At 44.1% G+C, this 22,974-nt stretch overlaps 1 protein-coding gene across 5 annotated transcripts in view; it reads left to right on the top strand.

Annotated features, from left to right (window-relative positions):
• The first annotated feature begins 1,125 nt into the window (after positions 1-1,125).
• ASPSCR1 (ASPSCR1 tether for SLC2A4, UBX domain containing) overlaps positions 1,126-22,974 on the top strand; it is a 50,989-nt gene continuing 29,140 nt past the window's right edge. The window contains exons 1-7 of one of the 5 annotated variants that reach the window (XM_075044044.1): positions 1,126-1,181; positions 2,191-2,246; positions 3,307-3,418; positions 8,276-8,376; positions 15,882-15,939; positions 16,755-16,828; positions 17,623-18,061. In XM_075044044.1, coding sequence (XP_074900145.1) covers positions 3,380-3,418; positions 8,276-8,376; positions 15,882-15,939; positions 16,755-16,828; positions 17,623-18,061 — 711 coding nt within the window. In that variant the 5' untranslated portion in view covers positions 1,126-1,181; positions 2,191-2,246; positions 3,307-3,379. Of the gene's footprint in view, positions 1,182-1,978; positions 2,102-2,190; positions 2,247-3,306; positions 3,419-3,844; positions 3,852-7,138; positions 7,243-8,275; positions 8,377-15,881; positions 15,940-16,754; positions 16,829-17,622; positions 18,062-22,974 lie in introns of those variants that run through there. The other 4 variants (XM_075044046.1, XM_075044042.1, XM_075044045.1 and 1 more) reach the window with 4 other exon arrangements.

Here is a 22,974-nt window from a genome sequence, read left to right as displayed (position 1 = left end):
GTTGTAAGGGACCTCTGGTCCAATGTTTCGTGGGAAAAGGAGTCTAGGTGAGATTATCTAGCACCCTGTCTGATGGCATTTTGAAAACCTCCAGCAACGGAGACTCTACCCTCAACCCTGGGAGGTTGTTCTCACCATAAGAGATTTCTTTCTTGTGTCAAGATAAGTGTTGTCCCGATGCAACTTGTACCCACAGCCCCTTGTCTTCTCCCTGTGGCTCCTTGTGAAGAGAGAGCCTCCTTCCTCTTTGTAGCTGCCCCTTAAGTACTGGAATATTGTAATGAGGTCCCCCTTGACATCAACTTAAACCATTTTAATGTGTTCAGCAGTTACAGACATGGACTGGGGTGCCAATGTCCTGAATGCTGTAGCTGTGTAGGTGATATGACAATGATGCTTTCCAATGGAACGGAAAGAACAACTGCGAAGACATTTTTAAGTGTTATTTTTAAACAAGGCATTATACACCAGGACATCCTTTACTACTATTACTACATCTTATTGAGCAGTTATGGTGTTGGGTGGACTTAGGAATCCACGTGCATAAGCAAGGGGATGTCTCTCCATCATGAAAATTCCCATCCTCTCTTTTTCTCCCTTCTCTCACACTGCCGATATGGTAAAAACAAGCAAGCGTTATCTTTTACAAACGTGTCTTGCCTTAAAAGGATCTTTTTCCTTTATAAGCCAAGCAAAGCAGACATTTTTGTGGGCGCTGGGGGTGGCGGTGGGGACTTAAGCTTAACATATATGATAAATATAGAAGAAGCAGAGAAAGTATTTGGCATGTGGTAGCAGCTTAGGCTAAATAAATTCCAGTGGTTACCCAAACGAAAAGTTTTTTTTTTTGATAGCAAACAAAACAGACTGTAGTTGAATCTCTGAGAGCGCCTTCGATGCTGAAAAGGCGATGTTGAGAGGCAAAGGGAAGCTCGTAAGTGAAATAAAGTCTCTGAGAAATTTTGTGTCATAAAACGTAAGATATCTTGGTTCCCTAGGTGCAGTCATCTCATTTGAAGGGCTGAGCTTGCAACACTAATCGTGAGATGCCCAATCGATGTTTTTCCTTCTTTTTGGCCATAAGAAATGGCTTTCCGAGGCAGCGGGATGCTGAAATTTGTCTAACCACCGGTGCCCTGATTGTGACGCTGTCTAGACACTCATCTGACAATGGGAACGTGGTAAGATGCTCCCCTCCTCTCTCTGAAACGTGGTTGTCGCAATAGCTTTTATCTTTTGCCAAGGAGTACCTGTCTTGTACACGTGGATATTTTCGGAGTTGTTAGTCGCTGCCAGCACTGCTTGGTGAAGAGGCAAGAGCTTAAACCTGCGGAAGAGCTTTCTTGCCGTAAATTTGGCACGTCAGCGCGCAGCCCCCCGCACAGATCCTTCCGACTCGGGGTGAAGAACGACCGCGCGTACGCGGCCTCTGCGCGCCAGGCTTTGCTACGTCGGCCGGCCGGGTGGGCTCGCATTTGGGGGGGTCACCACGTACAGCTGCCAGGCAAGGTCCAAGCCCAACGAAGAAGTCCGCTTTATTTCCTGAGGGGTCAGGCGACCGATCCCAACACCGGCAACCGCACGGGGAAAGGCAACGCGTAGCCAGCAGCTGCCGGAACCGCCGGCGGGACCGCCTCCCCTCCCTTCCCCTCCCCTCGGCCGGGCGGGGGTCTCCGCCGCCCGCCCGTCCCGCTCCCTCCGCCAAGGCAACGGCTTGTGGCCTGGAGGCCGCGGCCGCCGCACGCTCCTTTGCCTGCCCTTCGCCGCGGGTGCGGCTGGTACTGCCAGCCGCCCTCCGCACCCGGGGAACGGCAAACGCCGGGCCGCCGCGGGCAGCCGGCCCCGGCTCCGCCCGGCCGGGAGACTCGCCCGCGGCCGCCCGCCGCTCTCCGCTGCGCTCCGCGGCGGGGCGGGGCGGGGCGCGGCCTGCTGGCAGGGGCGGCCCGGGGCCCAGCTCCGCCCCAGCCGCGCAGGGGCCGGCGCCGCGGCGGGAGGGAAGATGGCGGCGGCGGCGGGCGGGGGGGGTGCTGTGGTGTCGGTGCTGGCCCCCAGCGGGCGGCGGGTCACGGTGCGGGTGGGGCCCGGCACAGTGCTGCTGCAGGTGGGTCCGGGGCGGGGGCGGCCGGCGGAGCGGCGAGGCGCGGCGGCAGGGCGGCGGGCCGGCCGGTAACGCCTCTGTTCTCTCCGCAGATCCTCGAGGAGGTCTGCAGGAAGCAGGGCGGCAGCCCCGGCGAGTACGGCCTGAAGTGAGTCTCACCGCGGGGCCACCTCCGCCCTGCTGGGCCGGCGGCGCGGGTCGGGTCGGCCCGGCCCGGCCTGGGCCCGGCTGGAGGCCGCGCTGCCGGTGGGAGAGGCCCCGCCCGCGGCTGCTCTCCCGGGCCGGGCGGCGCCGGGCCCGGCGCTGCCCAGCCGCCCGCCGCGGCGGCGTCGTCGTCGTCGTCGGCGAGGCGCACGCCCGGTGCCCGCGGCCTTGCCCCTGGTGCCGGCGCGCTGCCGGAGGCTGTCCGGCGAGGCCTGCTCCGCCGCCGGGCCTGGGGCCCGGGCCCGGCGGGAACGCGGGGAGGCCTGGCGGGTGGGTGTCCGAAGGGGGCCCGGGAGCCCTCGGGCTGTGCCCCGAGGTCGGTCTTGGTTTTAGTCCTTGCCACAGCTACGTGGGGATTGCGTGGTAGCGCACGAGGACGTTATTCGCAGTCGTCCCTGGGGAGAGAGGGATCTGCATGCTGCCGTCCAGACTGTTCTCCAGCAGAGTTACTTTGTTCAAATTGATCTCTCCCCATCCCCCCCGTGGCACGTCCCTTCGCTTTTGGGATGGGTATTGAGATCCTGCATAACCTCCACGAAGATGTCCCTCCCCACACATGCACTTCTGCTAGTTCAGAGGCCGGTAGGAGTCTTCTCCTCTTACCTGGTGGTTTGACTGTATACTTCTACGCTATCATAATCAAGAGGTTATTTGTCTGAGTGGCAGTAAAAAAAGGTGCCTTTTTATTTAACAGTGAACACCAGGCTTGAATAAGTATTCATTTGCTCTTTATATCTTAAAGCCTGAGGAGGAACATATATTTGGGTATTTTGGCTGTGAATTCTACAAACTGCAGCTTTGTTGGTATGCAGAATAATTTTTGTTGATGATTGTTTTCTCAGTTACCAGTTGTACATTGTTGAATTGTGCTCTATGGCTTCTAGTCAGCGTGCGGGGAATTCTCTTGCTCAATACCTGGACTTTGCATTGTTGCCAGTCCCTGAAGTGATCTGAAGGTGGCACAGGATGGTTCTGCTGTCTTCATGGGCTGTGTTCTTCTTTAGGTTTCAGAGGAGTGTGTTGGATCTCTCTTTACAGTGGAGATTTGCCAGACTGCCCAACAATGCCAAGCTGGAGATGGTGCCAGTCTCTAATAGAGTGGGAATTGGAAACACGGTATGTTCATTTCACAATGTGACCTGATTTGTTCAGTTACCAGTTGGGCTGGATATGATCTTGTCAGATCTAATGAGCAAGAGCATGATTAGGTTTGGCCAATGCTTGAGTGGAAGACCACCCAAAGAGTGGCTGAGGCGTGGTGGAAAATGGTAATTTAGTAGATGGAAGTCTTTGCTTACAGTCTGTATGATGATGGAGTTCCAGCTGTGTGCCGGGGGATAGGGAGATCTTTTGGGGAGTTGAAAAACTGGTAGTCATGAATGTATAGGAAGTTAAACATCACTGATGACTTTGCTCAGCAGTCGAGCTACTAACTCAGTTCCCTTTCCTAATTTCTATTTCAGTTGCTGTTGTCTGCCTCTGGATTTTGACTAAATCTCAGATTCTTACAGGAGTCTCTTTTGCTTCTTTCCCAGCATTGCTGTTCACGGTGTGTTCACGCAGCTTTAGAATTTTTTGTGACATGTGCTGTGTTTAGTAGTTAGCAGAATGTCCCCATTTAGTACAATTTGCAAAGGGCTTATGGATGCCGTGTTCTGTAGGAATTACTGTCATGTTTAAGAGATTTAAAAAATCTTTTATGAGTGTCGTCATAACAGCTGGAGGCATAATTTTTAAAACGATGCATAGATGTTAATGAGCGTAAACATTTTATGTGGTAAATATGATGTATGATCTTATTTAAATAGCCTGGGAATGAAAATTTGTCTTATCGCTAACAGTCGTCTCTCTTCTTACTGACTTCTTCATATGCAGTTTCTCAACTTTTCTGAAAGTTTCAAGTCTATTAGTGCTAATCTCTTTATGTCTGTCTGCCAAATTGTGTTAGTGGTATTTTGTTATAGGCAGTTGCCTTAGCTGTCACAAAGATAAACTGATACATACGTTGAAAAGTGAACTTTATAGTGTGAGAAGGTTTTGGAATCTCTGCTCTAGTTCACTGTGGGCATGCAGCGTAGTTTTGGGGGTCACCAGTGTCCACATTTTTCTCTGTAAAACCTCCATGTACTTTGTTTTGTCATTAATGTTTTCTTTCTGACTTTGTGGTAGAAGGAAGTTTGTGCTCCAAATGACGCATTTAGTTAAAAAAACAGCACAAGCTGATAGCATCTGCTTAAAGTTTTCAGTTAAAAAAACATTGTGATGGCATGGAGTTCGTCTTCCAGAGGAAAGTGGTTCTATTAAAATGGTACAGTGATGACTTTATCTGACATTTGCATCCAGTTTGGGAGGTATTGTACTGAAGGAAAACCGTGGTTTTATTTTTTTTTTCCCCCATGAAGATATATGCAGTATATCAGGAAAGGTGAGAAGGATGGTGCACCGTAGGAGAGAGGTTGTAGCATGGAATCACTACTTTAGATCACAAAAGAGAAAAACTAATGCAAGTTTAAGTTGTTACTGTTTAGTTGTATTTCAGCAGAAGAATCTACAGAAGTGAGGCTTCCCTTGGAGTGCTCATTGCTATTTTATGGAGCTGAGAAGATTACAGCAAATACGCTTGTGAAGAGTGCAGTCTAAACAGAGTTGCTGTCCCATAAACGAAGAGCAGAGATTTCACTTGGAAGAATTTTACAGACAGTATAAAAACATACTTTGTATAGAACAATTGACCAAAAGCATTCCATGCCACAGGGAACTAGTGTCAAACTCTGTAGGAAGTTTAAAACAGCCGAATAACTGTGACTAGAACTGACACTAGTATTATGCTGTGATATAGTGGCAGTTGAGATATGGACTCAATCGTGCAGGCCAGCTGGAGTAATGTTGGGATGAATTTGGTTCTGTGCCTTTTGTTATTGTCTCTTTTATTGAGATAACGTGCGTGGAAGTAGGTGTGCTGTCCTGTGGTGTGTTGGCAGCAGTTACCCCTAGAGACAGAATACAGGTTTCGATAAATCATGAGTTTGTTCAGCAAATCTGGTATTTTTAAAATAGAATGCTTTTGGATTTGCCTTCGCATGTAAAAATCATTGATTGTAAGGCAGTTCTTTAGTGAAAAAATGAACAAACTCCCCTTGTGATGGCAGGTGATCTAGGGGTACCATCAGTACAGTTCTAGTGCTAATAGTTGTTAGCCTTTTGTTGATACGTTTGTAAACTTAGAAGATAATTGGTGCTGGTCTCTCTATTATTCTATATAGAGCCTGTTTTTTTTAAAAAGACTTTTCTAATTGACTGAATAGGACTTTCGTGACATGCTTAGCTTTGAACTGTTGCCCAAAAACTGATGCAACTGGTAGTCTGAATTTCTGGGCTGGATTCTTATAGAATGGTGATGTCAGCTGTCATCACTCTGCTGTAGCTGAGAATAATCTAAGGCTTGTCTCCATCATGGAGAAACCAGGAGATTGTGTTAGTGGTGGGATGAAATGACTTCGTTCTGTTGGCTAGTAGTTGATGATGCCACTGTTCCCTTTATCTAGAAAAATTCCTGTCTCCAGCAGATCACAATTTGCAGTCCGGCAAGGACTGGTAGGAGCCGAGGCAAACGACAAACATATTCCTCCAAGGAAATCACAGTTGACTGCTGGAGTGTGTGGTGTCTATTTTTTCCCATCTCCTCCTGCCCCCCCCCCCCCCAATGCTTGCACACACATCTTGCACTCTCACAGAGAGGATACACTGATATTGTTGGTAGGGTCACATGAAAACACAGAATGAAAGAAAGCTGCTGTTGTTGCCCTAGGCTTATGTCCTTCTCAGGCCTTTGAATAAGGCCAATTTCTGTGGGCTTCAGAAAGGCATAGTTAACTAGAGACGCTAGGTGCCATCTAATAGGGACTTTTTTTCTTTTTTTTTTTTTACTTTAGACGGGTGAACTAATTGGGAAAACTTAAGAGTTAGACATTTTGAAAAAGAAGGCTGAATATTCTCTAGAAGGTAAACATAACACCTGAAATGCTCTGCCATTGTCCATGTTTTGGTCAGCTGCTAGATTTTTTTCCTTGGGACCATCAGGAATTTGAAGTTTTTCAGGACTGTCCTCAGTGTGCATTCATTTTAGAAATGCCTTGGATTTATTTTTTTTTGGCAGTGAAGGGTGGAGGGGAGCAATTCTCCGAAGAATACGTAGGATCTGCATGAGCACCTGCTAACGAACATGAATGTTCATGTTCCCGGTTGGAAAAGGCCTATTAGAATAGGTAGCTAGCTGTCCTTTGCCTTTTTTTGAACGTGTTTAAGAACTTGATAACTGACCATCTGGAATAATTTTTGAGATTTTTTTACTAATTCACTCTTAAATTGTATGTCAGAATTCGGTGGTTAGGAAGCATTAGTGAATTGCAAGTTACACATGTAGTCCCTTTGGACTGATAACAGTTAGGTCTTCAATAATTCAAAGATAGATCTGGACCATGTTCGTTGTTTCTCTCTGTGGATGTGCAAGTATACTGTTTGTTCTGCCCCAGGGGAGTTGTTCTGCAAATTGATGCTTAAGTCAACAGAGTTCTGTGTTGGTTGTGTAGTTTATGCAGCTGCATCAATCCTGTCTGGGTTATTGGAATTATTTTTATATAGCTGTGAAGACCCTTGCTGTAGAGTTTCAGGTAGCATAAAACAGAACATCTCAGTTGTTTGTGATCACACATTATTTGGGATGCTTGCATTCTCTGAATATGTTTCAGCTTAGGATATGGCAGGGAAGAGGGGCCTAGGAAAGCTGGTTAATATTCAAAGATCACCTCTTCCACGCTCAAGAGTGGTGTATTCCAGTGAACAGGAAGTCAGGCAAAAATGCCGGAATGCCTGTATGGATGAACAAGGAGCTCCTGGCCAAACTCAAAAGAGGAAGCATACAGAGAGTAAAGCAAGGACAGGTAACCTGGGAGGAACAGAGAAACCTCGTCTGAGCATCCAGGGGTGAAGTTAGGAAAGCTTAAGCCCAGCTGGAATTGAATCTGGCCAGGGACAGCAAAGACAACAAAAAGGGCTTCTTTAAGTACATGGGTGACAAAAGGAGGGCTAGGAAAGGTGTGGGCCCATACCTCAACAAGGCAGGGGACTTGGTTACATGGGACATGGAGGAGCCTGAATGCCTCTTTGCCTCAGTCTTTACTAGCAAAACCGGCCTTCAGGAATCCCGAGTCCCAGAGATGAGGGAGAAGGGCTGGAGCAAGGAGGATGTACCCTTGGTGAAAGAGGATCAGGTCAGGGAATACTTGAGCAATCTGAACACATATAAGTCCATGGGCCCTGATGGGATGCACCCATGAGTGATGAAGGAGCTGGTAGATGTCACTGCAAGGCTACTTTTGATAGTCTTTGATCATGGTAAATGGGAGAAGTGCCTAAAGACTGGAGGAAAGCAAATGTCACTCCTGTCTTCAAGAAGGGCAAGAAGGAGGACACAGGGAACTACAGGTGGGTCAGCCTCACCTTGATCCCTGGGAAGGTAGTGGAGCAGCTAATCCTGGAAGCCATTTCCAGGCACATGAACAACAGGAAAATCATCAGGAGTAACCAGCAAGGATTCACCAAGGTTGAGTCATGCTTGACCAACATGATAAGCTTCTGTGATAAAATGGCTGGCCTGGTAGGTGAGGGGAGAGCAGTGGATATTGTCTACCTGGACTTCAGTAAGGCCCTTGACACTGTCTCTCATAGGGTCCTCGTATATAATACTCATATTCATAGCAGAATAGAACTATTCTAAATATTAACTTCTAAAATAATAATTTGAATACCCCTCTGCATTTTTAACTAATGTAATCCTTTGCAGCAGGTGTTTAGAAGGAAGTAATGGGTTTTTGGATAGCAGGTCCTAGAGATCATTGAAGTATTAAAAAAAGTTGTGAAGAAAAAAAAGTTTTAATTCAATTTTCACATTAATTCAGTGTATTTTTCCCCTAGGTTCGGATTGCATTACAATTAGATGATGGCTCCCGTTTACAAGACACCTTTCTCTGTCAACAGACTTTGTGGGAACTTCTCAACCATTTTGCCAGGATCAGGTGAGCAACGCGGTGAGAAAATACTTGTTTGGATGGATCTCTGCATGACGGTAGTTAGTTGTTGTTATGGTGATCCAGCTAAATACTGCAGATCGGTAGAATTTGCATTTATTTGACTCTGTTTTTTCCCTTATAACACAGACGTTTGCTTTTTCCTTGCTCTTTCAGATTTGACATTCCATAGTTTCATTATTTTTTAATCCTGGAGTAGCACTCCTGGTTCAGGGCATAAACTGGTACCAAACTGCTAAGGCTAGGAAGAAACTATACTTGGATATATTGCCGTGCCTGTCTTTTACACAAACTTGTTTGAAGTCAAGTTATTGCCAGAGTTGAGATGGTAGCCTGGATTGTCTTGATCACCAGCACTTCTGTGCTGCGGTTCCATGTGGTGGAGGGGTTTCTTTCTTAAGAGAGTTGCTATTGCTTTTGAGGCTTGCTGTTGTGCAAGTTCTTCGAGGAGTTCTGGAGCTCTTGGCAGACTAATGTGGAATCTTCAAAAGACTGATCAGATCCTGTTTAAATGGAAGAATTTCTTGTCCTACATTTATTGAATATATACATGGGTTAGAAATCTTATTATTTCAGTCCAGTCTACATTCAGTGCTTTCTTTTGTCTTTAGTTTTGACTTAAAAATACTGTATTGTTTTGAAATGTCAAGCTAATAAACTTTTCTCCAAAGACAGTTCTTTTGTCGTGGCTTGGAAGATGAAGCCTTGAAGCTGTGACAGCCATTCTATTCTGAACAGAATTTCCAAATTTCATTTTTTCTGTCATAGTTGGCTTTACCTTTCTCTTGATAAAATGTTTTTTTTTAAGATCCTGTATTCCTGGCTTGTTCTTTCTCTTGCATTCCTCGCCTTCTGCTAGTTGCTCTGTTGCATTTGAATCTCTTGCTCATCTCTACAGATGCTGTGCTATGGTATTGTGCAAATAGGAACTATTTTTGTTAATTTCTCAAACCAATTCAGTACTCCTCTAAGGAGTAGCTTTCTGTCTCAAAACTTTTGAAGTCTTATCCTGGTGTCAGCTGGGATAGAGTTAATTTTCTTCCTGGTAGCTGGTACAGTGCTGTGTTTTGGATTTAGTATGAGAATAATCTTGATGACACACTGATGTTTTAGCTGTAGCTAAGTAATGCTTATCCTAAGTCAAGGACTTTTCAGTTTCCCATGCTCTGCCAGCGAGGAGGTGTACAAGAAGCTGGGAGGGAGCAGGGCCAGGACAGCTGACCTGAACTAGCCAAAGGGATATTCCATACCATAGGACATCATGCTCCCTGACTGGCCCATAACAAGATCAAAGGAGTGACCAGTGCTGGCCCAAGGGAGGAAATTTGGATCAGTGGCATCTTCTGTGTAGCAGTAAGGGATTGAACAGTTAGTGCTCATTTCCTGCTCTCCTATCTAACTCCTCTCATACTATTTTTGCAGTTTTGTGGGGAATTGGCTTAAGTAGCTGATTCAGCTGAAAAATGGTATTTTCCCTACGTTATCTTTCAGGTAGGTAAGTTTCCTAACCCAGTTAAGGGTTGTGTCTCATAGGCAGTTATGACAAGACGTGTAGCTTGTCTGGAAGCAAGGATCCTAAAGGAAGCAGCAGCAGATGGGTAGGAATGGTGTATGTCAGTTTTTCTACTCAACATGTTGTGTCATCAAACCATAATTTGAGGGAATGCTTGAGGTAGTCTGGTGACTCTAAAGTGATATAAATGAGTCTTACTTCTCGTTCTCTTTTCATCTTTAATGGTCAGGGACCAGGTCTACACTGTGGCATTTCCTTTGAAGTCAAAAGGGACAGTCTTCACATAAGTGCTAGAGAGAAAAGAATTCTTTTTCTTTTGATTGAGGAAAAAGATAGGCAAGAAAAGCCAGGTATAATTTTCCTGGGTGTTTTAAGGCCCCTCTTGTACCTTACTACATACTTTGTGCCCTCTGGGAGAAGAGTGCCTGTTGCAGTTTGGGAACTGCTAGACTGGTAGGGGTGGTAATTATGGACGGTGACAAATAGTCTTTGTGTGGCTTTCTCACACATTAGTTGGTTATTTCTTTGGTTTAAATTTTGAGCTTCTTATATAATTTTGCTCCTTTGGAGTGGTTTTATTTGTTACAGGTTATTGTAATACTAATAGTTAATCTACATGCTGCTCTTTTTAAGCTTCTAACTGCTACAGTGTGCTAAGCATTATTAACTTCAGTTCATAAGACACAGCTGTTCTTTTCTGCCCTCTGGAAGCTGAGCTCAGATGTTTGGATGGACTTTGCAAACTTTCGATTAAGTTCAACGAGCAGCAAAGATGCTGTGTGTGACTTAATCACAAAACAAGCTGGATCTATAGCCATCCGTACAGATTTAATGGGCTGTGCTGCTTTTCAGTGTGTATTGACTCAGTTGACTAACTAGTCAGCTAGTTGTTGACTTTTGCTGAATCCTTCCTTTGACTTTCCAACTGGAGACGTTTTCCTGGAATGCTCAGCTGCTCTAAGTGCGTGAGGGGAAGTATTCTAAATCCACTGGAATTTCCCCCGGGTTTCCAGCGTCCATCTTGGCTAATTGGGTCTGAAGAAGGTCTGGAAGCTATTGTAAGGCTGCTCCTCCTCTCAGCGTGCGGCAGTCCTTGCACAAGATGTTTACAGGCCCTGTCAGATCACTACATGAAGGAATCTAATCTGCTTGCAGTTCCCCTTCTGAAGAACAGCACATCAAAGAAATGACAGTGTGTTTGATGTGTGTGCTTGCCTCAGTGAATGCATGTAACGGATTAACAGCAGCTGGAGGAGGAGCCTGCTGGCTTCCAAGAGTTATACAAAAATAAGTCTCTGGGGGATCTTTGCTTGGAGTCTGTTCTGCAGAGACTGGTTGAGGGCACAAGCGTTGTATGCCCTTTTAGCATGAGGCCTGGGAGAACTGTTGCTTTTCTGTCTCCCACTCTTGCCTGTCTGGCAGCTTCAGCAGCTTTGTAGACTGTTTTACATAGAAAGATTGCAGTCTTGACACTTGAAGACAGTTTTTACAATGACTATGACTCTTTGCTACTTTTGTGGTATCATTCATTAAGTTCAGATATTTTCCATACATTTTTAGAAGACTCTTCAATCCAAAGAGTTGCTTGGATTGAAGTGGAAAGCAGTTTTGGAAAGGTGAATGAAACTAGGTTGTGTAAGCCAGATTGGTTTCCTCTCTTATGGGTCTATGTGGTGAGGATGAGTATTCCATTGTGCCTTGGCTTCTCTCCCCCTAAATGGTGATCATCCACCTTTCTTGGTAGATGGGCAACACGAGGTTCAAGCTTTTATTCATCTAGGCTGTTTCGTCTGCATTTTCTATGATTCTATACTGTTTCCTCCATGTCTCAGCAGTCCTTTATCTTTTGTGCACTTTTATTGAGGATTCCTGTAGGGATACAGCTGATCCTGACTGGAAGCAAAAACCTTTGAAAATATGGTAGGGATGGCTAGCTCACCTGGATTATCTGGAAAAGTCTGAGCACACATGGCCTGCTATGGTGTGCTAAAGGTAGTCTCTTAGGTGCTATTTTGTTCCAATTGTTGAGTCAAGAGGCAAGATTTTTTTTTTCTGCCTTTCTGCATCAAGCATTGGCCTTTGGAACTTACTCAGTTACTGCTACAAAAGGAGCGAGGGAGGTCGGAGCGTCAGTCTCAAATCACGAGGTTATGCTCATTCTGTATTAGGAACTTAATCTCTTGATTCCTGCAGAGCATTGTATATGGCTTTCTGTCCTTGACACAGAATAGCTAATTGCAAAACCACAGATGGTGGCAGACCTACTCTAGTGTTGTTTTGGTTGTTCATCTTGAGTTAGAAAGTTAACTGTGTTTTGTAATCTGAAGCTTGAATGTAATAGTTTGGATGCTCTGGGTGTGGGTTGCTTTCTGCACAACAGGATTTGGTGTGGTGGCTGGAAGAAGTGTTCTGAAAGAATGATATCTCAGGACTATAAACCCCTTGTGATATGTTGCAGCTGGTCTGGAAGTAGTTCTCGGCCCCTGACTTCCCTAAACCAGACCCGACCCTCAGGACTGGTTTTACAGGTTACTCTGGATTTGCTAACTCTATAGAGTGGAGCTTCTCAGTTTCATTGTGACTCACCTTGTCCTGTATCACCATGCTGTTGCATGCTTTATTTAGAAAGGCTTAAGTTTTAACCTTTAGATCAAGAAGGGAGGTAGACTGCTACAACTAAACCAAACATAAGTCTTAGTTCTGGTCTGTGCTTAAGGGGTTTGTTCCCCCCACATCCTCCAGCTGGCAATCTTTGATGTGCTCTTGCTCTTGAGGATTCCTCAAGGATTGAGTATCATAATTTTCCAGGTGGCACTCTCAATCCTGAGTGACTTCTGGTTCCAGCTGTTTCACTGACATTTCACTGAAGCTGAGTTTTGAGGGTAAATGTAAATGTCCTTGATGAATTCTCCTGGAACTTAATGGCTATTTTCGTTCATTTTCTACTCTGTGTTGGCTGGTTGACTCCTTCCCTGTTCAGTTTGTTTTGTCACTTTGTGCTGGGCTAAATAGATTCATGTTACAATATTATGTAAGAGATTGATTGTATGTATATTCTTCTAAGCTGCTCATCTGTGACGTGTTTTGGACATAATAGAAAGACTACATAAGATAATACTGGCAAAGCTATTGTTGTTAATTAACTTTGAACATTACGATGATACTTAAGATTACTGGAACCGCTGCATTGAAAGTACTAAGATGCATTTGACTATGCAGACTCTTGTCTTCTGCTGTGCAAGCAGATTGCTAAAGTGCGAAGGGCTATTTTCTTTCCTTTTTATCTGAACAGAAAACTTAATTCCTGTCTTAAGGTGGTCTCTCCATAAAGGTTGGGTTTATTGCATGCCTATTTGTGGACTTACCAGCTATGAAGTAGAAGCCTTTCTAACAGCAGTAGTCAGTGTGGCCACAGCAAAGACATACTATGTAATGTACATAGTCGCTTCAGAATTAGATGCTTGGTTGACTGAATGGATTTTAACTGCTACTTAAGGGATCCTTAAGGGATCCCCTGGAGATAACTTTGTGTCTGGTAATATTGCATCCCAAAATACATATTATACGATGCTGAAGGCAGGATGTTTTAAGTAGTGGAACTCTGTTCATTAAACTCCTTTCCAGGAAAAGTCAGAATGAACCCAGCCTTGATCACTGACATCCTTTTCTTATACTCATTCCCTGTTCCATTGTCCAGGTATGACGCTCACTAATTAAAGCATAAGATACAGAATGAGTCCCTGGTGTACAAATGATAGGTGTAAGTGATGCACTAGGTATAAGCAGTCTGAGTTCCTGCTTAAATTTTGTGACACTTGGACACCAAGTTGACGAACGTTGTGCAAATATATTTAGGAGAATGTGTGGCTATGACTGCTACTGCAGAATTACAAACAATGCAGAAAAGTGATTGAAGTAGAAATATCTTTCCAAAACTTCTAATTTCCAGTGAAAAATATTGGATTTTTTTTTCAGGCTGCCAGGGTTCTGCAGGTTTTGTTTTTTTTTCTGAAGAAGTTCACTGCAGAGAATAGAATCCGGTGACTTAACAGGCAGTTAAGTGCAAGTGTTCACATAACCCTGTAAGTCAGTCATTTGCAAAGGTCCTCATGAGTTCAGTAGTCAACACTGGCATAAAAGGGCATAAAATGACAAGTTGACTCAAGGAACTAGCTTCAGCCTCTTTTATTCAGAGACCTCAGGAGATGAGCAAGGATGTGTCACTTTACTGGGCTGTCAGGTGGATTTCATTAGCTGATTTGCAGAGAAGTGGTTTCTCTTCAAGTCACAGGTGATGGGTGATTGTTTCCTGGTGGGGTGAGGCACAGGGGAAAGCCATTTCCCCTGCCCACCCCCACCCCCACCCACCCCCAGACTGCAGAGAGCACTAAGATCAAGGGAGTTTACCATGAGGAAGAATTTCAGCTGTTTTGCTTTTGATGATAAAACAGCTGTTGCAGTGCAGATGGTATATACATCTCCCTTACCAAGGGATGTCCTGGTGCAACTGCAATGCCAGAGAGCTCAGGACAGAACAGGCTAACAAGAACTACTGGGGTGTTATGGAGAAGGATAAATCTCATCAGTTGCAACCTTCTCACCTTTTGTTTTGTAGTTTCTCCTGCTAAGTTAGGCTGAAACTTTCGAATTTAAAACTTTAGAAAAAAATGCTTGTGAGAATTCAGTCACTTATCTTTCTGAACCACCACTGTCTCAGGATGGACAGTGTTCTGGTCACCTTTTGCCATTGGTGTGCTTTGGGGGGAGGGGGGGAAGGAGACTATTCTTCTCCTTAATCTCATGTTTTACCACATTCTCAGCTGATTTCAGTTTGAGTTTCACTTTGCTGAAGGGGAGACCAACATGAAAGAGAACTTCTTCTGCTTTTGAATCTAATTCTCTCACTGATTTCAGTGCTTCAGTGCAATGTACTGGTTAATTCTTTAAGGCTTTTTACTTTTCTACAGACATCTGAGGTTTCCTTGCTAAAAGTGTTAGTCCCTTTTTTTTTTTTTCCCCCATTAAGAACACCCTGTTGTAGGGTTTTCCACAAGTACTGTCTTTTGAAATTGCTTGATCTTGGATGGATGAGAACTGAGACTTGCTGTGACAGGCATTGATTGTCTTTTCCCAGTCCATCCTCTGTGTTCGTTCAAGTGCATATGTAATAAAGCTTTTCTTTTACTTGAATGCCTCAGGATTGCTTATCTAGAGGAAAATGGGAAGAGTAGCATCTTGTCAAGAGCAGCACCTTACTGTTTTTTCCCCTTCTCTATATGACTTCCTATGCAGATGGTCTGTCAGCAGTTTGCATCATTGCTAGTATGGGTCCTACCTCACTGAAATGCTTAAATGTGGGTTGATCTTCACTTTGTCTACTGTGGCAGCCTTTCCTTTGGCTTCGTTTTGTCCCTGGTCTCCAGAATCTGAAAGCTTCTGCTGTTTGTTTTTGTTTGTTTTTCTTTCCTTTTTTTAATCTGTCTGATACTAAGGCAAATTCTTCATCATCGGATTATTTGCTTTAGAGCAGTATTTCATTATGTTTGGTGCTATGTGTACATGGAAAGAAACTGACCTGTCCCCAAGGAAAGTACAGTCCAAACTGTAATAACTATTTAACTTAGATAAGGGGTTAAAAAGACCAAGTATTATTAAGTCATGTTCCAGGTTGGGTACTGAGACACATGAAGAATGATGTGCTCAAATTTATCTAGTAAGATCAACTAATTTCAGAATTAACTTTAATTATTTCTCCTTTGTTTTTAAACTTGCAGGGGTGTGTTTAAGGAACAGTTAATGCATTGGAGCAAATTCTTTACCTCATGTCTAATAATGATTCTGTGAACTGTGTCATGATTGTTGCTGGAGAAACATGGAGGAGAGCGTTGCTATCTAATTTTACTTCTAACTATTGTTCTACATTGGTTTGGAGGGGGTAGACTGTTCTACAGATACTGTAGTATTCTGCTCTTTATTGCAGGGAGCTTATGGAACAGCATGGTGAATTCTCTCCAGTCTGTATTTACATGAGAGATGAGGTAAGTCAGCAAAGTCTTCTTAACAGTCTCTTTTCCTTCTGTCCCTAAAAAATAAGAAAAACTCAGCTCTGCTTTCCAACCTGGAGAGTGTTTCTTTTGAACTTTCTTGAGAGGGGAAGTAGAAAAATGTTGGTCTTTTCAAAGCATGACGTGTCTGTATGGAAAAAAGCTCTCTTGGAACGTAACCCTGGGCCGTTTAGACCTCTGAGCCCATAAAATGAGCTCAATGACCTGTTTGTGTTTTTCTTTCCAACTTCTTTTAAAGCTCGAGTCAAAACAGTGGTTTCATTTTAATAAATATTTGCTTTTCTCTGTGTTTTGATCTTTTGCTATTAATGTTTTGTTTAATATTTTGTATGTGCGTATTACGGAATTTGCTCTCCCTAGCTATCCCTTTCACTTCCCACTGACCTCTGTGGACAGATCATCTTTATTCTGGAACATGTCATTACAAGCAGATGGGAGGTGTATGTAATAAAATCGACTGTCTTTCAGCTCTGAGATGTTGCCTGTGATTTACCTTCTGACATAAAAATAATGCTTTGCTGAGGTCGGATCCAATATGGATGTATGTATGGGATGGAAATATATGTAGGTCATCTTCCCTTGAGATTTAATAAGCAGTGAATTCGGTAAAGCAGCATAGGTGAATACAGATGGATACAGGTCTCATTTCGAATTGCAGAAAGAGTGTATTTTGAGCTGTTTCTGGTGCTGTGTGGTGTTTTGATATGGGCTTCTTTCTAGAAAGAACACTTCAAATGCTCTCCCAGGGAGGCAGTTGCCATAATTACTTTCCTCTGTTCTTGTTGCAGATATCAGGAAAAGATGCCCTAGAGAAGACAACACTGAAGTCACTTGGCCTGACTGGAGGCAGTGCCATCATCAGGTTGGGAGGAGCAAAGTTTGGACTCTTTATTTTTCCTTTCCACTCTGGTGGTGAATTTGTTTTGTTTCAAATACCAAAAAAAAAAAATAATTACGAAAAAAGTTCAAAAAGACAAACATTGCAGCACTCAGTAATTATTGCATTTGCCTGTTTATCTGAAACTGCTGCCCAGATGTGCTTCCCACAGCTGCAGATGCTGGCACTGACCAGTCATGTGCAGATTAAAGGGGCTTGTTTGTTTGTTTCTTTTTTTCTTTTTCTCACCCCCCCCTTTTTTTTTTCCCCTGTGAATGAAACAGACAATTCAAAGCTAAAAGTCTCTCATGAGAGGACCATCATCTACCACTTCATTCTTCCCTGCTTTGGATTTCAGGCATTAAACTCCCAATCCCTGCAGTGCCTCCTGCTGACTGTTTGGGAGGGTGAGGTAGGGGACAATGACAGCCTTTCTGTGATCTTCTAGCCAGTTCTTTGCAGTATATACAGCAGGCAGGAGTGATTAGAAGCTGTGCTTTACAACTGACTGCTGTTTTTTTCCTGGAAGGCAGTTTTTTTTCCTGTGGAGTGGGTAGTTCCTGTTCTGCTTTTTTTGCACAAACCCCCGACCCCCCAACTCTAACTTTAGAGCAACTGGAGCTTGTTCTTTGTGAGTGTCTGGAAGAAGCAGATCATTAAATTAGGGGTATATTTGAGTCTGGCTGTCGTCTTTGTGTCATGGTCACGTTGAGAATGGGGAGGGCAGTACTGTTAGGATAAATGATTTTGTTTTTATTCCTTTTGGTGTCTTCTTTAAGAGTTGTCATGAAGAAATGCAGTTCATCTGGTCGAGAGGAAGCTGTGGGTGCTACGGTGCAGTGTAATGAGCTGACAGTGAGGCCAGGCTCTATTGAAGGAGCAGTGGATGTGCCCCTACCTCAAGCAAACACATTCCCAAAGGACTTGGACCACAGGGATGTGGCCATGTCTTTGAACAGCTGCACAGACAAGCAAGACTTGGTTAGAGAATCTCATGCCAGCTTGGAGGAGCTGTGGCCTTCCTCAGAACCCGAGTCTACTCCTTTTGTCCCTTTTTTTGGAGATGGACAGCGTCTGGGGGACTCTTCTGCAGCTGCACCATCTCTTGGGTTAGATATGCCATCTTCAAAGCTGCCAACAACTTTTTCCAGCCCTGGAGGCCCTTCTAAGCCAAAGAAGTCTAAGAACAGCCAAGAACTGCAAAATGAGCAAGAACAGGTAAGGGGAAATCTGTTTGCAATGAGGGCTTTTTTTAATCCTGTCTTGCCTGAGGCTGAGCTTCTACGAGGAAAAAGATGTTTCTGCATTTAAGACTTTTTCCCCATAATATAGGGTCAGGTGCCTTGGTGACATACAGCTCTGCCGAGAGTTCAGTAAGGAAATACTGCATTTTGGACAGTTTACTGTAGGAAATGTGAAGGGTGGGAATTTAAGAATTTCCTGTCCAGAGGCAAGCAATGCTTTGAACCTTGAGGTATCCTTGATGAATGGTTCTAATGGAGGCAACACAACTGCTTTAAAAGCACAGTCCAGAAGAGCCTCAATCTCTGTGCCTCAAATTCCATGCAAATTTCATTAACAAATGCCCACTTTGTCACCTGAGCCCCAAGTACTTGTCCTTCTCTTAAAAATTGCTGTCTGCTGTGTAGTTTTGCTAAAGATGAGCAGAGTTTGGTCAGACTTGTGTTTTATAATTCTCTGGAGGTGCTTGCTGCTTGTTGCGACTGACTTACCTCCCAGATCACACAAGACGTACAAGCTTGGTAGAATTTTACATATGGAAAGGGATAACTTTTCTAGCTTGTTATAGGATTGTTCTAAGAGCAGAAGCAATCTTAATAGATTTGTTGCAACTTGATCCCATGACTTCCAAGATCTGAGAAGATGGTCAGAGTTTCTAACTCTTAGGTTGTAATGTGTGCTAAGATTTCTCGTCTGACCCTTCCTGTGGAACTCCATAGTGAAGCTATTGTAAAAGCAGTATCCCATGCTGGTAGTTCTTAACATCTGCTTCCTCAGAGTTCCTTCTGCCTGTGGTCACTTGGACTTATAGTTTAACTCTTTTGGTTACATGTGTGGTAGAATATAAGGGTTATGGATCTAGGAAAGGAATTTTTCAGCTACAGTTGCATCTTACTTGACAAGAGTTTGATATTTGGGAAAAAAAAAAAGGTCTGGACCTTTCATCTTCCTTTCAGTCTAGTCCCATCCCTTCTGTGAGTCTTAATTTTCTTAGTATTGCAGATGAAGGAGAAACCTTCCATCCTTTTCCTTCTCTATTTCTGCTTGCATATAAATGTTTTCTGTCTTGCTCTAAAATATCCTGGTTCTTAAATAAAGTCTACCTCTCTCTAACCCTTTTCCCAGAAAGACAAATTGCACATCTATCATCATTGTTGGTGACTCTAAAGTAAAACTGTATTGGTTAAAAGTAAAAATGCTTTAGCCCGTGTAGAGATACCAGAACTGGTGGCTCAAGAGTGCTTTGAATGATGTTAAGTATGCTTTCTGTAGGGCAGCTGTATGGAATTGAATGCCTTCAGCAAGATTGGATATGTCTGGCAAGTAGCATAAAATGAAGTACAGGAAGCATTAAATTCATAATTTACTCCACATTATTGTGCATTGGGAGTTTCACATCCTGGATGCTCTGTGACTGGCTCTTTTCCTTGCACCTTCACTACACACATCATCACTAGGGCTGCCTTTAGTGTTTAGAGATCCCCTTCATTTTTTCCCACTCTGTAGTATCTCCTAGAGTTGGAGTTTTGTGCTTCTCTCTGGTTCTGATCCAGCCATGGGATTAAACAATGGAAAAAATAGAAAGAAGTAGAAAGAAAGGGTGCCTGATGAGGTTCAAAGGGAACTTGATCCAGGAGAAATTTAGCAAGACTATGTGTATGCTCTCACGTTGATGCAGAAATTCTACCTTGGTTGACTTCTTTGTGGTTGCAGTCTATTCTTGATGAGTTTCTGAATTGTTTAGGAGCAGAAGCCAGACCCTGGAAGGAGGACTCTGGAGCAGTTACAAAGGTAGCAGAAAGAGGCCTTGCCAACCCAGTGGTGAATATTTCAGTATATTAGAAACATGTTTGGGTCCATCTAATCGGTTTTATTTAACCTTTTGGAACAGACCCTGGGCATGGAGAACTAGGCAGTAGGCTGGTGATTTGTCCAGTCTAATGTGTTTCTTGGTTCAATCACACTCTTACCTGTGAGGGATTTGGAAAGGAGGGGTTTCAGTTGTGTTTGAAAAGGAAGAAGTGCGAGGGTTTGTGGTGGTACTCTTTACCAGTCCTGTTGTCTGTGCTTTTCTGTATGCTGGCTGTATGCTGAAAAATTTTATCATTTTACTGGCTACAGCTTAATGTGAAGTTGTGCTGTAGGGTGCAGAGCTGAACAACGGTGGCCTAAGGACTCTCTGACCCGCATCTTTCTCAGAATTGCAGTCCAGTTCAAACCACTCAGAGGCACTTCTGGAGCCAGCTTCCCTTCCAGTTTGAGAGCAGCTTTGGAAGCAGCTGCAGATTCTGTTGGGGGGGTTCTGCCCTTGTGTTAAACAGCATGTGATTTTGACGGCTGCTTTCAAGCCCTTTGATCTCTGGTGCTTTTGCTGCTGATTGATTACATTTTGTTCCCTCCTCCATTCCTGCTATCCTCCGCTCTCCTTGCTCTCAGCAGCAACAGCAGAGCAGGGCTAGCCACATGGCATCTGCTTTTTGTCCCTTTTCAGTCCTGAGGAAAAAACCCAAAACAAAACAAATTATTTTTAAACATCAAAGGTCCATTTTTGTAAAAGAATCTTCCCATTAATGCTTTGCCTGTGTGTGGTTTTTGAAGCTGAAGAGAGAGGCTGGATAAAATCTGTGCCGGCGTCCCTTCGTTTCTTGGGCTAAAGATGGTTTACAGACAGCTGCATGCTGACTTTGATGTCAGAACATTAATTATTAGAAGGTAACTTTACACCAGATTCCCCATGAGATTAGAGCTCCCTGAGGTGGTGGGGAGGAGGTGGGTCTCCAGGGAGAGCTTGCTGCTGTGGAAAGCACAATAGCCACTACTTCACTTAAAATGAAATAAGACTTTGTCTCAGCTTACCTGCTTGCTTAGGTCCAGGGTGGTGACCATAGAGTGAACTGCATTCTTCCTGACACCTGGCTTTATCGCATAGACTGCCTAGTAGACCCTGCTGTGAATAGGTGGCTTCAGCCTACTGGTGAGAAGCCCCTATCATCTCAACTTCGGTAGAAGAAGTAGAGACTTTGAAGAATGAAGGTGGCAAACCATAATGCAGCATCTTTGGCTCCTGAAAGATATTGCTGACAGAAATATGACAGCAAAATGCACAGCTTGCTTTCCTGTAGAGTTACGTAGCAGAAGGTAGAGACTGCTGTATGGTGGCCATTTATTATTGCAGGAGATAGTTACCTTTTGTCATGGTTGCAGAAAATACTAGATGTGCAGTGGACTGGGAAGTGAGTTGGTGTACCTGGTAGCCTCCTGGTAGTGGGAAGGTAGTTTTCAGATTCTGTCTGTGCTTTAGAATTGTTGGTGGCGCATTAAAATAAGGCTGTATTGAGAGTACTCGGATTGAGAGATGCCTAACTGGAATACCTAAGTGAGCAAATGGTAATGGATGAAGAAAGAGGAACAGGATGATGGCTGGACTCTGGGGAAAGAGAGAATTAGTAAAGCAACAGGAATGGATACTTCTTTCTCTCTGAAGAGCGTTTCTCTCGTCTGTAAGGAGGCGAGATGTATGGTTGATTCCATGGGGTGTTAAATACGTGGCAGAGGAGATATTATGATATTATTATGATGTGGCAGTCTTTGCATCCTCAGAGGCAAAATGATGATGTCTTTTGGTTGCTAAGCAGTGCTTAGTAGACACCTTGCACTGCCCTTCTCTGATCACACCCTGTCATGCAATTCTGGAACTGAGTTGCAGAAACTCTGAAAAACAAGCTCAAACCACCTGAATTATGTTTCACAAAACCTCACTCATTACAGATCTCTCCAGAGGTCTCACTCTGTTATTGGGGGTTAGCTGAAAATTTAACATTAGGGAATTCTTACTCTAATTGTGTATTTTTGCAGTCTTGTTAGACACGCACATTTATGGTTCTTCTTCTGTACAGATAAGTATGTTTCTTCATGTTAAGTAGTAGCTAAGTAATTTGTCTTGGTTTGGAAGTTAAGATACTCAGTGTTGACTGGGGAAACAGATAAAATTATAGACTTCGGAGCTAAAAGGTAGCTGTGTGGCTGTGCAGGGCCAGTACAGGTATGCTGCAGAGAATTAGATGGGGATATCTTGGCTGGGTGTAAGTTGGAGGTCAAGAACAGGGCATTTATGTCTGGGAAGTGGCAGATTTTGTATCACATCACATAGGTAGTTCTGGTAGGCTGGGGAATGGCTTTAGAGGGGAAGTTCCTGACTGTCTGTTTGCAGTACCTTGTTGGCAATGGAGACCCATTCGTTTGAACGAAGATGTCTGGAAAGTGACACTTGAACGACAGTTCTAACATACAGTGGTCTGAAGCAGCGACCCCACAGCGAGGAAGAGGGTGAACGCTTAGGACTGGAATATACGTCTGCCTTCTGCTATTTCATGATTTCTGATGTCTTGGCTGAAGTCTTTAGCTACTGCCATCATTTGGGCGGTGACTGACGCTTTCCCTGTGGAATCCTGCTACTGTTAGGATTAGCTAAAGTGCTTGCTAGAGCCAATACTAAATGGTAAGTTTAGGATTTGCTGATGCAGACATTGGAATTCTCTCCATTGTATGCCAGCACCCTTCACAATGTGCCATAGGATATGCCTGCTCAGTCTTAGGGTTTTTTGATGGTTTTTGGAAGGAGAAGTCTATTTTCAGTATGTGTGTGTTTAGAATGAAATGAAACTTAAGCCTGTTTGAGGAGATTGAAGCATACCTCGTTATTGGGGAGGCCTGATTAATTCTCCTCTGGCCTCTGACATCGATCTGACCTTACCAGACCAGCCGCAGGCAGCAGTTAGGACTGTTGTGCAACAGGCCCTTTCCCAGAGGGTGGCTCTGCATGCTCAGGATCACTCCTGCAGTGCTGGGCATTCCTCCCCCCAGCCCCAGGAAAGCTGCAATCAGGCTCC

Source organism: Buteo buteo, chromosome 13 (assembly GCF_964188355.1).
Source record: "Buteo buteo chromosome 13, bButBut1.hap1.1, whole genome shotgun sequence".
Classification (NCBI taxonomy): domain Eukaryota; kingdom Metazoa; phylum Chordata; class Aves; order Accipitriformes; family Accipitridae; genus Buteo; species Buteo buteo.
This window is presented reverse-complemented; position numbering and strand designations above follow the sequence as displayed.